The sequence below is a fragment of the Propithecus coquereli genome, unplaced genomic scaffold (genome assembly GCF_000956105.1).
Source record: "Propithecus coquereli isolate 6110/MARCELLA unplaced genomic scaffold, Pcoq_1.0 Scaffold28, whole genome shotgun sequence".
In the NCBI taxonomy this organism is placed as follows: domain Eukaryota; kingdom Metazoa; phylum Chordata; class Mammalia; order Primates; family Indriidae; genus Propithecus; species Propithecus coquereli.
In genome coordinates, this window is record NW_012148396.1 from 3,823,894 (window position 1) to 3,839,540 (window position 15,647).

Here is a 15,647-nt window from a genome sequence, read left to right on the forward strand (position 1 = left end):
GTTACTATGTAACAAATTACTGCAAAGGCAGTGGCTTAAAACTACCCAAATCCTTCTCCTGCTTCTAATTGCTCCGACATCTGCCATCAGGTGGGGAAATTTTGTTTTCAGGGCTCATGGGATTAGCTTAGGCCCACCTGGCTGATTTGTCCACTTTAGGGCCAACTGTGCCATCTACCAATGCAATGCAGGGAGCGATAGCTTATCACATTCCTAAGTTCTGGAGAACAGGGACCATGTGGACCTGACAGCTCATAAGAGGGCTCACACAGAACCTGGTCCTGACAAGAAGTCAGCCATGCAGAGACAGGGGTGAGATTCTGGGGAGAGGGCACAGTTGGTTCAAGCACTGAGGTGGGAACAAGCTTAGGAGAACAGGGGGACAGAAAGAAGCCCAGTGGGTGGGTGCACAAGAGTGGAGTAGAGCGAGAGAAGAGGGCAGACTGCTGCAGGCCTGGTAGGCCGTGGGAGGTTCTACTCTAAATTTATTGGAGCCTTCCTAAGTGACTGGAGGGTGTTAAGTGTGGAAAGTTGGGACGTGGATCTCTGTCTACGTAAGAACTGGATCTTAGAGCAGCAGGAGGGAAGGCCAGAGAAGAGCACTGTGCACCAGGCGAGGGGCTGACAGCTGAGCACAGCTTCTCACACTGATGTGCACACGACGCCCTGGGGTGCGGGTAACACGCAGAGTCCGATACCGCGGGCCACAGTGGAGACAGAGACTCTGCATTGCCAACAAGCTCCCAGATGCTGATGCTGTTGGGCTTAGATGAAGGCACAGTCACAGTCAGGAGACACAGGGACTATCTGAGATGTGTTGTGGAGCCAGAGTCCACAGAACTCGCAGACAGGTCAGATGTGGGGACAGGAGAAACAAGGACGCAGGAGTGACGCCCAGGTTTCCATCTGAACGCTGGCGTGGCCGTGGGCCATCTGCCAGACAGGGACTCTGGCTGAAGCAGTGGGACACCAAGAACTGTTTCGGGGAACTTCTCCACCCCAGGGAGAATGAGAAGCAAAGGCCAGCCTGAAGCGGCTCTGCCTGAGGACAAAACCAAGGAGGACCCACATCACGTCTCCTTCTGATGGGGATGCCAGCTCCGGCTCCCACCTGTCAGGGCTATCACAGACCTGGCCTTGGCCCCAAACCTGACATAGACTGAGTGACCCCAGGGTGAAGCTGCAGAGAGGGGAGGACAGGGGTCAGGAAACAGGCCCCAAGCAAACAGTCATAAACTCAGCAGCATGAAAACTCAAATAGTAGGATTCTGCAAATAGCACCGACCACAGCTGTAGCTTCTTGGGGAATAACAGTAGAAAAATGGGGGCTTAGGAAAAGGAAGAGAGAAGAAAGTTCACCTTTTGGTTAGCTAAGGATGGGTTATATGGAAAAAAGGCACCATATGGAATAGAGGAAAACCTTTATTTTTTCAGACCGTGTCTCATACAGCCACAGATATAACATGGGACTTATTTTTGCTTTTAAAATTTCACAAAGAAATGGAATTTTCAGTAACTACCGTAGCATAAGAGGCCTTGGCAAGTAATAGAAGAGCTTTGAAGGGGGATGCGATATGGAGTATCAGCCATCTGAAGCCACACCAGAAACAGAAATCACTGGAAGAAGTTTAGGACAAAGAAAAATAAAAGATTCAATGGTTAAGAGAACTAAAGCGGGCCTTTAGAACAAAGGACAAGAGTTGGCATTAAGTGACAAGGAAGAGTAACCACTGCCAAGGCTCTGAATGAATTTTGTCTCTGAATCTACACGCTGAAGGTCACTGTTCAATGACAGCAGAATAAATGTTCTATCAGGAATGTGAAGTAGGAAAATATTTTAAGAGGCTACCTGTACATATAATTAGGAGCTTGATATAATTAAAGTTGGCAGAGCCCCGGGGTCAAATAAATTACACTGCAAAGTTCATTAGGCAGGAGCCTAACCTCACCGACCAACCAAAATGTGCAGCTCAAAGGTGGTTAGCATAGCAAGGGCTATGGTGAGGGGGGGAAACCAAGAAAGTCATCAGTGAGACTTCAGTATTTTACAAAGATCAAAAGGACTTGGAATTAAAACATAAGAGTCAAGCCTGGATCATAAGCATCTATTATGAATCCTGACTGAATGCCTGAGAACCTAGCATTAGATCATCTGAGGGCTTAGGAAGCATGGTGGACGCACATGCTGTCGGTTCCTGCAATATGCAATGGATTTGATTGCCTCCTAAGGACATGCGTGATTCCCTTGCGTGAGTCTTCCGAAGGCATTTGAATCCATCATGACTGTAATTATACTACAGAGTCGGCAAGCGTGGAACAGGCGTGACATCCCATAACAAGATGAGGAATAACAGAAAATACAAGCACTTACAGCAGAAAGAAACTGCAGTTACTATCAGTTCTTTTAAAATTATACATAGTCTTAATCCTCTAGGAAGGATTCCTTAGATGAACCCCGACAAAAAAAAAAAAACGTAATGGGAAAGTAGAGTAAATGATACAAATGAAGATGCCAGGGTTTCACTATGGAACGAGAGAATAAAAATCCGCCACTGCGATGCATCACACACGCACAGGCGACATGAGACGAAGTTAGAGGCGGCTCCGAAGGGGAAGGTGAGAGAAAGGAGACGAAGGAGACGTGCGCCAGTGACTCCCCTTTGACCTGCACCATGTGGATGGCACTGAAGTCAAGGAGAGATTTGTTTACAGTGTAAGTCAAAAAAATACCTCTGGGAACAAGAAAAGGAAAATTCCATTAGCTCACCAGGTACTTGAACTCAGAGGGATAATGAAAAAAGGAAGGACTTCACTCAATCCCTTTCCTGGACAGGATAAAAGCGGAGAGATTGACTCAGTCTTCTTTCAAGATAAGTCAGGTGGCCAGCGCCTCCTATACCACGATCTGAAAACGGTTACAAGAATATCTCGCACCAACAGGGTTCACTCTGTCAGCTCGCTTGCTATGTAGCTACCATCAAATTAATAGAACAGACTGATTATTTGTAAAAGTAATAACAACAATAGATTTTGAAGCCTCATAAATCGCTTTCTAGATTCCTCCACCCATTGTTTTGCCACCAGTCTTAAGAAATGTTCAACATGTGCCCCTGGAGGGGAGGGGCCGGTCTGGGCTCCCCTTTCAGGCGGTCCCCAGGGCGCCAGGCTGCTCCCCACCCAGCAGCTGTGCCTGAGAAGTCCCTTCTGCAGCAGCTTCTCCCCACCAGAGGCCTTGTACACATGGCCAGTGAGGAAGGGGTCAGGGACCCTATCACTCAGGCCCTTAAATTAAAACAGGACAGACTAGACATGCAGTTCCTTGCAAACAGGTAACTGGTATATGTGGTCTCCATAGAAAAGTAGATGACATTTCTTTGCAAAAATAATGAACTGCAAATAAAAAATAGCAATTCTAATGCCAGCTCACAACCAACTCATGTCTCCCAGCAAGTACTGCTACTGAAGCTGCCTCTCAGGCTACACGCTGCCCAGGGAGAGGCTCTGCCCCCGCCTCTCCTCCAGACCGACACTTCCTCAACCTCAGCCTCTACTGCCAACCTCCACGGGGACCGCCCCAAGATGACAAAAGTTGTGTGGACACAGCTAGGAGAAGGTGGATTGATTTGGGCAAAGCTGGGATTCCTGCTTTTTTTCTTTTCTTCTTCTTTTTTTTTTTTTTTTGCTTAATCGGCAGTTAAAGCACATGAGGGGATCACTTGGGATTCTGAACAAGATTATGTCAGCACAAATTTGCACAGTGCCAGGCTGAGGGTCTGCCTGGGGGAAGTGGGCCGGTGCCTGCAGGTCTGAGGCAGTCTTCATCGCTCCTTCCCGGTGTTCCCTGCCACGGAGGCACTGCAGACAGCTTGGAAGCATCTAGCACATTGAGGGAAACAACGAACAGAAGAGGGGACTGGCAAGACCACCCCAGGGGACACGGAAGAGAACCAGAAACAGGCAGTAGGCAGGACTCCCCCTCCCGCAGGCACAAGAGCCAGAGGTGGCCAACCCCTGGGCTGCAGGCGAGAGGCCCCATGTGGACAGACACGGGCCTGCCAACACAGAGTACCGCTAACAGTTGCTGCTGCTATGTCTCCTCCCACGGGAGGCAGTGACAACAGTGATTCGCTTGCTGTGACCAGGAGGATAGAGTGGAGTGACATTGCTCAGTGAGGAGGTTGATGGGCTATGCCAGCATCTCCTCAATTGTGACTCTCTCAAGGAATCACCAAGACGGAGCTGATTCCTGAACCTTGAACCAAAATATCAATTTTGATAGAAATATGAATCTACCAACATATGTCTACTTTCTGGAAGACACTAAATCACCATGAAATCTGTAAATCAAAATCCTTTCTGTGACAACTGAGAATTTTACCCCTGGAGTAACTAATACCCTTCCAATGACAAAGAGACCCTCACAATCTGAAACACACTTGTACGTGTGTGATATTAATAGTTTTATTTATATGTCAACTTGTCTAGGTTATGGGGTGCCCAGATACCTAGTCACAGGTTATTTTAGGTATGGCTGTGAGGGTGTTTTTTGGGACAGATTAACACTTAAATTGGTAGACTGGGTAAAGCAGATTGTGCCCCCTAGTGTGGGTGGGCCTTACCCAATCAGGTGAAGGCCTGAACAGAAGGAAAGGGCTGACCCTCCCCCTAAATAAGAAAAAATTCTTCCTCCCTAATGGCCTTTGAGCTGGGACACAGGTTTTCTTCCTGCCTTTGACCTCAAGCTAAAACACTGGCTCTTTCTGGGTCTCAAACCTGTCAGCCATCAAACTGGAATAACGCCATCAGCTGAGGCATCAGGGGAGCCCTTGTACACAGGAAATGTCCTGGCCTATTCACTCGTGGCACGTGGACTAAAAGGCTATTTTGTTTTTGAAAGCAACACGATGAATAAATGATCCGCACCACTTTGCTTGCAGCCCAGGGATCTTCTCCCAAAAGGGCCCTCCCCACCCTCAGAGGCTGACACCACACAATGCACCCAGCTCTCTCATCTGCTGTTTAGGGGTAAACCCTCAGCAATAAAAAACAATGCAAACTTTTTTTTAACACTCAAAAAGACCTGGATTACCATAAAATCATCGTGTTAAATCATCTGGACCTTCTTAAAAGGAAGATACTGTGTCATCATGAGGTGTCGTTATTACTCATGATCAACGCCCTGAGGAAGAGGAGAAAGGGCAGGGTGCAGCTGCTGGCATGGCGGACCCAGAAACCAGGGGCTATGACGAACGTCAGTAACAGTCGGAGAGAGGTACCAATTGTTCTGTTAAATGCCAGGAGCGCTCAATGCAGATTCACTGTTTGGAAGAACCTAGAAATTGTGATTTGCTGAAAATGCCAATCCGACTTCAAGAGGGGTACTATAGGTCAGGAAGCCCACAGCAAAAGGACATCGTGCCCTCAGAAGTGACATAAAGCCATAGGCTATTTGGATTTGGAGCAGGCTGAAGTGAGAAACCAGGCAGAGGTGCTTCCGGGACTCAGAATCTCTGGCCCATGGTTACAACAAGGCAAGTCACTGCCCCAAGTGGGGCCTCTTCTACCTCCAGTAATCCAGCCTGCACCGGCCACCAGCTCCTGCCCCATCCAATGCCTGTCTACCCTCCAAGGCTCTTTTCAGATACCACAGCATCCACCGATCCCTCCCTGCTCAGCATATGCCCCCACCCCAGACCCAGGCTCACACTGGGCCACCCCCTGGTTCCCCCAGAGTGCTCTGGGGGTCCTGGGCTACCTCCCTGAAGCATTTGTCACTCTTGATTGGAACTGCCTGTTTCAGGTCTGCATCTTCCAGACCTTTTGACCAGCTCTGCTTGTTCTTTTTCCTATTGTACTTTTTACTTCTAACATATTATTATAATTTACTTATTTATTACACATATGTGCATTAGCTATCTCCCTCAATTAAAATTTAAGCTCCTAACCATATCGTTTACCTAATTTGTTTACTGAAATATCCCAAGTGCTGAGAACAGCACTTGGCTGACAGGAGCAGCTCCAAGAGTATTTGTTGAGTGAAAGAATAAATCATTCCCATCACTATTTGCCTCTTGAGAGCAGGAACTATCTTGACTCTGTAGCCCAGCATGGTAGACAGAACAATGCTCCCCTGCAGAAGACATCCATGTCCTAATGCTGGAGCCTGTGAATACGTCACCTCTCATGGCGAAAGGGGCTCTGCAGGTGTGATTACATTAAAGATCTGGCAACGGGGGGATTATCCCATGTGGATAATCCTAGATTATCTAGGCAGGTCCAGTATAATCAGAAGGGTCCTGACAAAAGGGGGGTCAGAGGGTCGGGAACAGAGGTCAGAGTGACAGGAGGTGAGATGACCTGCCCTTGCCGGCTCCGAAGATGGAGGAAGGGGGCCCTGGGTGGAGGAATGCAGGTGGCCTCTAGGTGCTGGAACAGGCCAGAAAGGAATCCTTCCCAGGAGGAAGGTAGCTCTCTCGAAACCTCGATTTTAGCACAGGGAGATCAACTTCAGACTTCTGACCTCCAGAATTGTAAGATAATAAGTTTGTGCTGTTTTAAGACACTAAGTTTATGGTAATTTGTGACAGTGGCAATAGGAAACTGATACATCCAGGGATCGAACACGCCGCAACTGCTCAGTAAATGCTGTGGAATGAACGACTGTAAATCATAAATGTTACTTTTATCTTCTCAAATAAAATTTAATCCATAAGCACAGCCACAAGTGACTGAAGCCATGAGCCAATGGTGATGACGACTGTTGCTGTTATTATTTTCTTAGGTTTTTCCTTTCCTTTAAAAAACTAATTTTGACTCAGAGATACTCATGATAGCATTTCCTGTGCTGACAGGTCTTACATCTACCTATGTAGGCAGTTTTATTAATCAAATATAAATTTCTTCCTCATAAAAGCAAGCACTGTCTGGGGGATGGACACGCTTGAAGCTCTGACTTCGGGGGTGGGGGGACAAGGGCAATATACGTAACCTATACATTTGTACCCCCATAATATGCTGAAATAAAAAAAAAAGATTTAACAAAAAGAAAAGAAAAAAGAAACCAATTTATTTAATGAAAACTGGTCTTAACACACACACACACACCCACCCACACTTAATTGTATTTAAGTTCTCACCTGGCTCCTTCTGCCAGGCTGGAGAGGGGTACACAAAGGTTCTTTCTGAGCATTTTGAAATGCTTGATCTTTATGAATCTGTTTTTAATGCTGACATTTGAGAAAAGAGAGAAGTGACGAGGAGTCACTGAGGACACGTTTCTGCATTCAACGGAGAATTTAAATGGTCTAAATTATGGGACAAATCTTTTCCAAGTCTCTTTAAAGAACAAGAATAAACCAGTTTTTTCCTAGACCTCTCCTTTCCAACACTCTCAGCCCACCTGCCTGGCCTCCACTACTTTTATCCCAGAAACCAAAAACCCAAAAAGATTTGGGATTAATCACTTTGAATTATTATTGATGAATTTTGATACATATGATTCTTTTCAACTAACATTAATAAATCGGGAAAACAAAATTATAAACAGAGCATATATCTGTTTACATGGGAAAGAAATTTTGAAATTTTTAAAAATCTTGAAATCCAAAACCATCGACTCATATACAACCTAGAATTCATTTTTGGCCTTGTAGAAGCTGTATATACAACAGGAAACTTTGAAAAGATCTCAAATATGCTATCCAATAGTAATTTTAAACATTTGTTCTGCTATATACATCATACATTAATACTTTATGCTGGGGCAATTCTTGCTTTTTCTCTCCAGCACTGATTTACAGGATATAATTGGAGAAGCGAAACATGAAACCCACAGCCTAGCCAATTCCATTTCATAAACATTTATTGAACTACGCTGTGCGATGTCTAGGGTTGAAGCAAGAGGAAATCCCTAACATCCAGGTGTTCCCCACACAGTAGAGAGCTTCACTGCTTTCCAACAGGTGCACTAGAGTTCACATTTCAATGGCTTCAGCACACTCATTAAGCGGATGTAATTTCACAACTGAAAAATCCTAAACCAGAGTTTAATTGAAAGAAAAAAATTGAAACCAATTTCTTTAATAAAAATAGCTGTATTTCAATTTAAATGATAGGACAATTGAAATAGACGGCATTCTTTCACCTGGGAGAACCTGAAACATTGCAATCCCTTTGCTATAGGAGTGGGTACTTAACATCTACCTGCCCATCAGGCCATCCGTCCACTCTCCTATCCATCATTTATCAACAGCTGCCGTGAGCTAGGTGCCGGCCAGGCAGACAAGATAGTGACTAGGACACACACCTTCTTAGGGAACATTTCCAAATGCAGTTACTCACAACTGTGTTCAACAGCATCACTCTTAGCCCTGTGTTTGCAATAAGAAGATCCTGCGAAGGGTGCCTCTGTTTTCTCCTCCTGTGAACACAGTTGACTTGTTTACACCGCTTGTACCGGATGCTTATCTGCCTCTTCCTTTGTCCTGCTGTCAGTCTAATGCCTGGAAGCATATCTAAGCTGTATCCCAAACCCTGTGACCTCCCTGGTGTATCACCATGTTGCCTGCTATGCTCAATAAATCATGTCCCTGGGTAGCAGCAAATCAATCCAGTGCTTAGAAAGACGACACAAATCACAATCAGTAGCACCTTCCTGCATTGTCCAAAGGATTTAGCATGTATGAAACACCCAAAGTCTTCCTCATACTGTCCCAATTAGACCCTTTCTGAAATCTCATGTCCAGCTCAGGACTCCATATGCCAAGATGCAATCAAGGAGTTTCAAAAAAGATTTATACAACAATCTAGATTACAACCTAGTAAATACCAAGAAAAGCTAAAAAGTATTTAGCCTGGAAGTGTTTGAGCCTGTTCTCAGCCAATGCAGAATACCAGGTCACTACAGACTGAAACGTTGATTGCCTGCCGCTCTGCGCAAAACACAGAAGACCACTATGGAGGAGGGTTTTTAGGACATGCAACCCAAACATTCATCTAGACACGCTAAGTCTAGTGTATTGATCAAGAAATCCAGAGTTACACTAGAATGTACTAATTTCCCCCAGGGAATTACTTGGCCTGGATTTCATGCTTTGCACTGTGCCCTGGGCATACTTCTGGGACAATCATGGAAAGGGCATTGGGATGTCCCCTCCTGACTTATCAGGTCAACAGGGACACATTACTCAGGGATCCCGCCATGACAGCTTCATTAAGAAATATCTTCATCTACTAATGTCAACAAAAGCTTACCCCTTTCCTAAGTTAGCTGTTTAATGCTTCCTTGTTTTCTGTTACAAAATTCAGTAACAAATTTATAGTCAAATTCAGATGACTCTAGTAAACCACACCTCCACCAGGTCTCTCCTCAAATGTCAGGGAGATCTTCCCCAACAGCCCTTTATAAAATAGCCCCGACCCACACTCCTCGGCCAGCCTCCCGCTCCCCTTTCCTTATTTAACTTTTCTCTACAGCACCTGCTCAGCATTTGAGATCCTTTATACAGTACTGATTTGTTTGGGTTTTATCTTTTTCCCCACTAGCAAGTAACCACAGTAATGGCGGACGCTGCTTCTCTCCTGGAACCCTGGCCACAGGAACACTGCCTGACAACAGTGGGCACTCAGTGCACTTAGTGAGTGAACCAATACGAATTCCCCCAGAGAGTTTCTGGGCCCGAATTTCATGCTTTGCTGGAAAAGAGTGGCCAACTGTGTAAAACTCTATGGTCTCCATTTCAACTTTCTCCATGAACTTGAAGTCTGATTTTAAATTACATATTTACCCAGTTCTGATGCATGTACTGTTTTTGTTTTTTCTTTTTAAAGTATTTGTGAAAGCCAGCTTAAATCTTTTGTAAAATGAAGGAGATAGCAGACAGAGAGATAGGCATAAACAGATACAAAGGATGATCTAATTATCAAACATGCTGCATTTTAACAGATGGTAAAGTCTCCACTGAGGATAGAAGAGGAAACGAGCCAAACGGTACAACTATTAATTAAGCAGAGTAACTTTTATTCCACACCTGAGCATTCTCCTCCCATCAGTGCAGCATCCGGTGCTGACATGGCTGGGTGTCACTACCATTTAAGGAGGGTGGCCCACTGAGAAACCCTCCTGGCTTCTCTGGCCACTCCCACACATCTCACTATCCACACATCTCACTATCCACACATCTCACTACGGTGGGGCCTCAGGCACCGAGGGCTACTTTTTGCCATGGATGTGTCTAAATGGTCCACACCATACTCCCCATCACTCTGGAATTCTTTGAAAGGAGATGAATGGTTTCTAGAATTTTTTTGAAATATGGTATACCTCTCCCCAAAACACACTCCCACATATAGAGCTATTGAAGACACAATCCCGTAATGATCAGACGTAGAACAAGAAGATGCATGAGACCAGACCAACTTCATTCCACATTCCACCTTAGGTGAATTAAAGACACATGAGGGCAGGAGAAAACGAGGTGTGGTGCACATGAGGGATGAGCACTTATGGGGAGGGTCTCACCTGCTTGACCAGAGTCACCGTCCCTGGTGCCATGGCAACCACCGAGGCAAGAGCAGTGGCATCATGGGTCTCGGTGCCCAGCTCGATGATCTGCTGCAGGATGTTTACGGCTGTGGGGTCAAATCGGTCACCTGATGAGGAATAAGCAAACAGGACACCATTCAGGCCCCTGGCACTGAAGGACAGAAAATGCAAAACCAGCCCAGCCCCTCCATTCTCACAGGTGATGCTTTCCCCAGAGGACACACAGGTCCTCCGTAATCACTCATTTTGACAACAGAGATAATCTGTGTGGTACTTTACAGCTTACAAAGCATTTTCTATAAGAACATCTCAAAACCCCAAGCAGCACTGTGAGAAGATGACATTGTGATATTACCCCCGTTTCATACATCTGTCACTTGGGGCATTGGGTCAATTATATCACAAAGCCAGAACTTAAGAACATGTGTTCTGAATCCTAACTTCAAGGCACAAAGACAGCCTCTCCAAGTGGAACCCCCATAGGGTGCCAGTGACGTGTTCAACTGCACAGTCAGTGTCCCTTGGGCATGTGGGCAGTGGCCAGTGAAAGTGTGCCAAGTAAATTCCACAAGTTACGGGCAAAACATCCAGGGGTGTCTCAATTACCCAGTGGGCTTTAGAATTCCAAACCAGTTTAAGCTTGGGGTTCTATTTTAATCATCTCAAAAGCCTGGAATCCATATCACCAGGGCAGCTATTTAGTGTGCCCCGCCTGCTCTCACCATCTGTCTGGCCATCTGTAACCCTCCAGAGCGCACCCTGACCCTGATCATTAATTTACTGAAAGGGAAATTACTGCTTGATCTCCATGTTAGCACAACATTATGAGTCTCTGCCAAAGTGTGCACCCTCATGGGCAGCTTTTTGTGGGCTACATTCCAATGTGGGTCAATCGATAAGAGATCAGAGAAGGGGGATTCAACATGTTCCACTTGAAGGGTGGGCTGCAGCATGTGAGTGGGAGACGACCTGTGCATATTCACAACGCACTCCCCAGCACATCCCCCTCAGGGGAGATGACGCACGTGTCTTGTGGCCGACCACTTCAAACATCCAAGGACTAAAACGTTTACCTGTACATCTCATTGAGGCGAGGTTCTAATTCCTCATCCATTTACTACTTCAGCAACCATTTATCAAGCCCTGTCAGCCGGAAACTGCTGTTCACAGTGGGAATACCGACAAAGACCTCACACTCCCCCTTATCCTTCCCGTGCCTGCAGGCTCCTGAGCAGACTCACAAGCAGACCATTACAGCACTCAGTAGGGTCCTGTGTCTAGAGGGCAATTGGGGCAACAGTGATGATGAGTTAGGTGGGTTCTCAGTAGGTGATACACGATCCAAGTACTGAAGATGAGGATGAGTTGGGCAGAAAACATGTTGTGAGGGGCAAGGGACCAGGCCACACTCCAGGGAGCACTGGAGCGTACACCCATGCTGAGAACTGCAGCACCCGACCAAAGGCGGCGCAGCCCAGAGTGGGGTGGTGAGACGCAGAGACGGGGCAGCGCAGGCAGCCAGGAGCCACGGCAGGTGGGCCCAGCTTGTTGAGCTGCAAGGACAGACATTGAAGGGCTTTCAGAAGGAGTGACAGGGAGAGAGAGAGAGTATGTGTGTGTGTACATGCACACGTACACGTGTGTGCTTGTGAGGGGATAAAGCCAGGCTGCATTTTGCAGGTCTTTCTTGAGTAATCACTGACGTCACTGAACATTAAGGAGGGAAACTCAAGTTCTCACAGGGCCTCAGTGCTGGGAGCCACATTTACCAGCCTGGGCCTCCACTCTCCCGTCTGCACAAGTGCAAGCGCTGCCTCCCCATTCCCTCCAGCACAGCAGGCAGTGAACACAGCCCTGCCAATTAATCTTTCCTAAACTGAAGGGCCCAGCGAGTTTTCTGCGCAGCCTTCTCACAATCTGGGATTGAGGGACTTAGGAACTGGGCAAAATGGTGCTTTCCTAACTCTTCGATTTCCCACCCCATTTCACCTGGCCTGGCGCTCCCTTCTGGTCCCACCTGCTTGGCTTCTGCCCCTAATACCTGCAGGGCTGTGGTGTGTAACATTAACTTGTGTTCTGTGTATTTTTAAAAGAGCATAAAGAAAAACCATTTTCTAAGCATAATGCTCCAATTGCCTCTAGGCTGGCAGAATGGTTTATTTGGTTTTTAAATTGATTTAACATTTGAAAATCATAACATTTGGTGTAAAAATCCTGATTGGGCCTTTTGAGAAGAACTGGGGGAGTGAGCAATCCTGGGCCCACAGGTCTGCGAGGTGACTCCCCCACTGAACCACAGTCTTGGCCACTCTCCATGTCCCACTGAGCCCATGCCACCCACTGCCACTGCCCACCCAGCCCCTGTGGACTCTGCAATAAGCCCCCTCGAGTAGGTGACCACGAGGAAGCATGGAACAGGACAATGCTCCAGCGAGGTGTCAGAAGACCTAGATCCCAGCACCAGCACCAACTCCCAAAAGTGGGTGACCCTCTGCCACCCATTAACAGTGAAAAGTGACCTGACCTTGTGTATCTGTGAAGTGAAAAGAGTAAGAGCTGCTTCTCTCACAAGGTTGTTCTGAGACTTAAACACGCTGAGATTTGGGAAAACCTTGCAACCCTGTTATAAAGCCCCACTTCTCCTCTAATTCTAGAACATGTCTAATTTCTGGAACATCTCTGGTGCCTGACAATGGGACTGCTTCCACAGTCAGGGATTTTAAAGTAGATCAACCCCATGGACATCATTCATTTGCAAATGTATTCAATCAGCATGTCTAGTGAAGACCAGTTCTGAGGTGTCAAAGGAAGCCAGGGCATGCCCCCTCACCACTTTCAGAGGTGTATCTCAGGTCCTGGAGCGCGGCCACTGCTGCCTGTGTCCCCTGAACATCTTCTTCAGCCTCTGCGATGTGGAGATACTGGGTGGAGGGTTCCTCAGGAGCTTCTGTTGCTGTCTAAATAAAAACATAATACCTAAATGACCTTCTAAAAGAACAATTGTTGCCCAGAAGTTGCAGGATAATGTATTAAGACAAAACAAATGCACATAAGAAAGCAATACTTTGCAACATCTCATTTACCTGGCATCCCTGAGAAACCAGTTGCTCCGATAAATATACTTCCCAAAGAGAAACCTTCTCTTTACAAGTACCAAGCCTTTTTAAAACCAGCTTTGGTGGAAAGCTCCTTGGCGCACACTCTTGTGGTTGGGAACAGAGCATGCTGTTCATAACTAGATATTTGAAGAGCTCAGCTCCCAACGCTGCATCTACTCTGCCCCTTACATAGGTGCCTGGGGCCACGTGGCCAGCAGAAGGAGCGGCACAGCACCTGGGAAGCTAATGGTGGAAAGGAGAGGATGGGTGATTCCATCACAGATGGAAAGCACGGGTCCTGGCATGCGGTAAAAATTCAGTAAATCTTAGCTATTCGTGCCATTCTTATTTTTATATGAAGGTGTGAGAAACAAAACTGACTGCAAGAAATATATTTGTGCAAAATCAGGATTTGTGAGAGTAGGAGGAGCAAAAGCGACATTCAGAGGTACCTTGTACCTCAAGGAGAGAAAAGGTGTAACAGAATTTTCACAGAACTAGATGTTAATAACATTTTTTTTCTAGAAGGGAAGGGGAGTGCAAGCAAAACTATCAGGCAGGACACACGAATGTCACCAATGAAGAACAGAAAAGAGGACTTGAGACAAAATTTATAGAAGTCAAGTTATGCTCTATAAGCACTTATCAGTAATGACATAGAGGTTCGGAATAGCATATAATTATTCTTTTACAGCCAACTGGCCGAGTTCATTTTGGTGTTTCCAACCTGACATATAGTAGATATCCAATAAATATTTGATGAATGCATAAATGAACAAAAAGAAGAATATTTTCTTTTAAGTACTATTAAGTGGCATATTAGCCAACACTGGATCCAAGCAATGCCTTAGCCTATGAAAGGACAGGATGCACACTAAATGGTTTCTCCTCATTCTGGGAAAATGCTGCATAATAATCACTTTCAGGAAGGATGGTGCTCTTTGCAAGGCATTCCTGGGAGTCAGGTGACAGCACGCACTGCTGTAATAGGCAGCTAGTTATTGCACTGGTGACCACCCCATGCCCACCTTGCTGCCTGCTCTGTTATCTCACTATGGCATCAAGTACATGGCTTTCTGTCAACTATTTTTGGTGAGTCTGTAGCTCTGTTTGAGGTGTTCAAATCTGCTGGAAGTGAGGCCCTTGGGGAAAGGGATATCATTGCATGCATTTACAAAAGCATCGACTAACCAAGTTTTACATCAGGAATTGACATTCCAACATCTATTTTTGTTAATAAAGAGTAAATTCTTGCAGTATGAACTTGAAACACCAAGTTATTGTTTTAGCATAGATGAAGATGTGAAGTTGATGATGCCATCATCGTCAGCAACAATCGTGATAGCTGCCATTTTCTCAGGGTTTACTGGGGGTTAGATATAGACGTTAGCGTCTTACACATGGTTTCTCTCAATCCCTTCAATCTCTCAAGTACTATCAGCCTCCTGTATGGATAAGAACACCGAAGCCACAAAGGTTAAACCATGGCTCCAGGTCAAGCAGTTTACAGGTGACAGAGATAGGATTCAAAGTAAAATCTGTCAGACTCCAAAGCTCCTACTTAAAAAAAAATTATAAAAAATTTCAAACACATAAAAGCAGCAAGGTAAGTATAATAAACCTCCATGTACCCATCAACCAATTTCAACAATTATCAACTCATGGCCAGTCTTTCCTCCCCTAGGCACCCACACACTCCATGCCCTGCTCTTGGATTATTTTGAAGCAAATCCAGAAATCATCGTTTCTTCTATAAATATTTCAGAATCTCTAAAAAATAAAACTCTTCCAAAACATAACTACAATGCCACTGTCACACTCAAAAACTTAACGAGTCCTCAATATCATCAAGTATCTAGGCAATGTTCAAATTTTTCCAATTATCTAATTTTCAAGTTTGTTCAACTCACATCTAAATGAGGGTCACACATTAGAACTGATATGTCTTCTAAGACTAAAACTCTCTATGCCCTTCCTCCATTTCTGACATTTTCCCCCTTTGAAGT

General features: G+C 45.6%; 1 protein-coding gene across 1 annotated transcript in view; it reads right to left on the reverse strand.

Annotated features, from left to right (window-relative positions):
* The window catches only part of ZFAT (zinc finger and AT hook domain containing), a 168,794-nt gene that overhangs the window by 18,092 nt on the left and 135,055 nt on the right, over nucleotides 1-15,647 (reverse strand). Inside the window, exons 13-14 of the mRNA XM_012648151.1 lie at nucleotides 13,374-13,500; nucleotides 10,520-10,650 (exon numbers count right to left, since the gene is read on the reverse strand). Coding sequence (XP_012503605.1) covers nucleotides 10,520-10,650; nucleotides 13,374-13,500 — 258 coding nt within the window. The remainder of the gene's footprint in view (nucleotides 1-10,519; nucleotides 10,651-13,373; nucleotides 13,501-15,647) is intronic.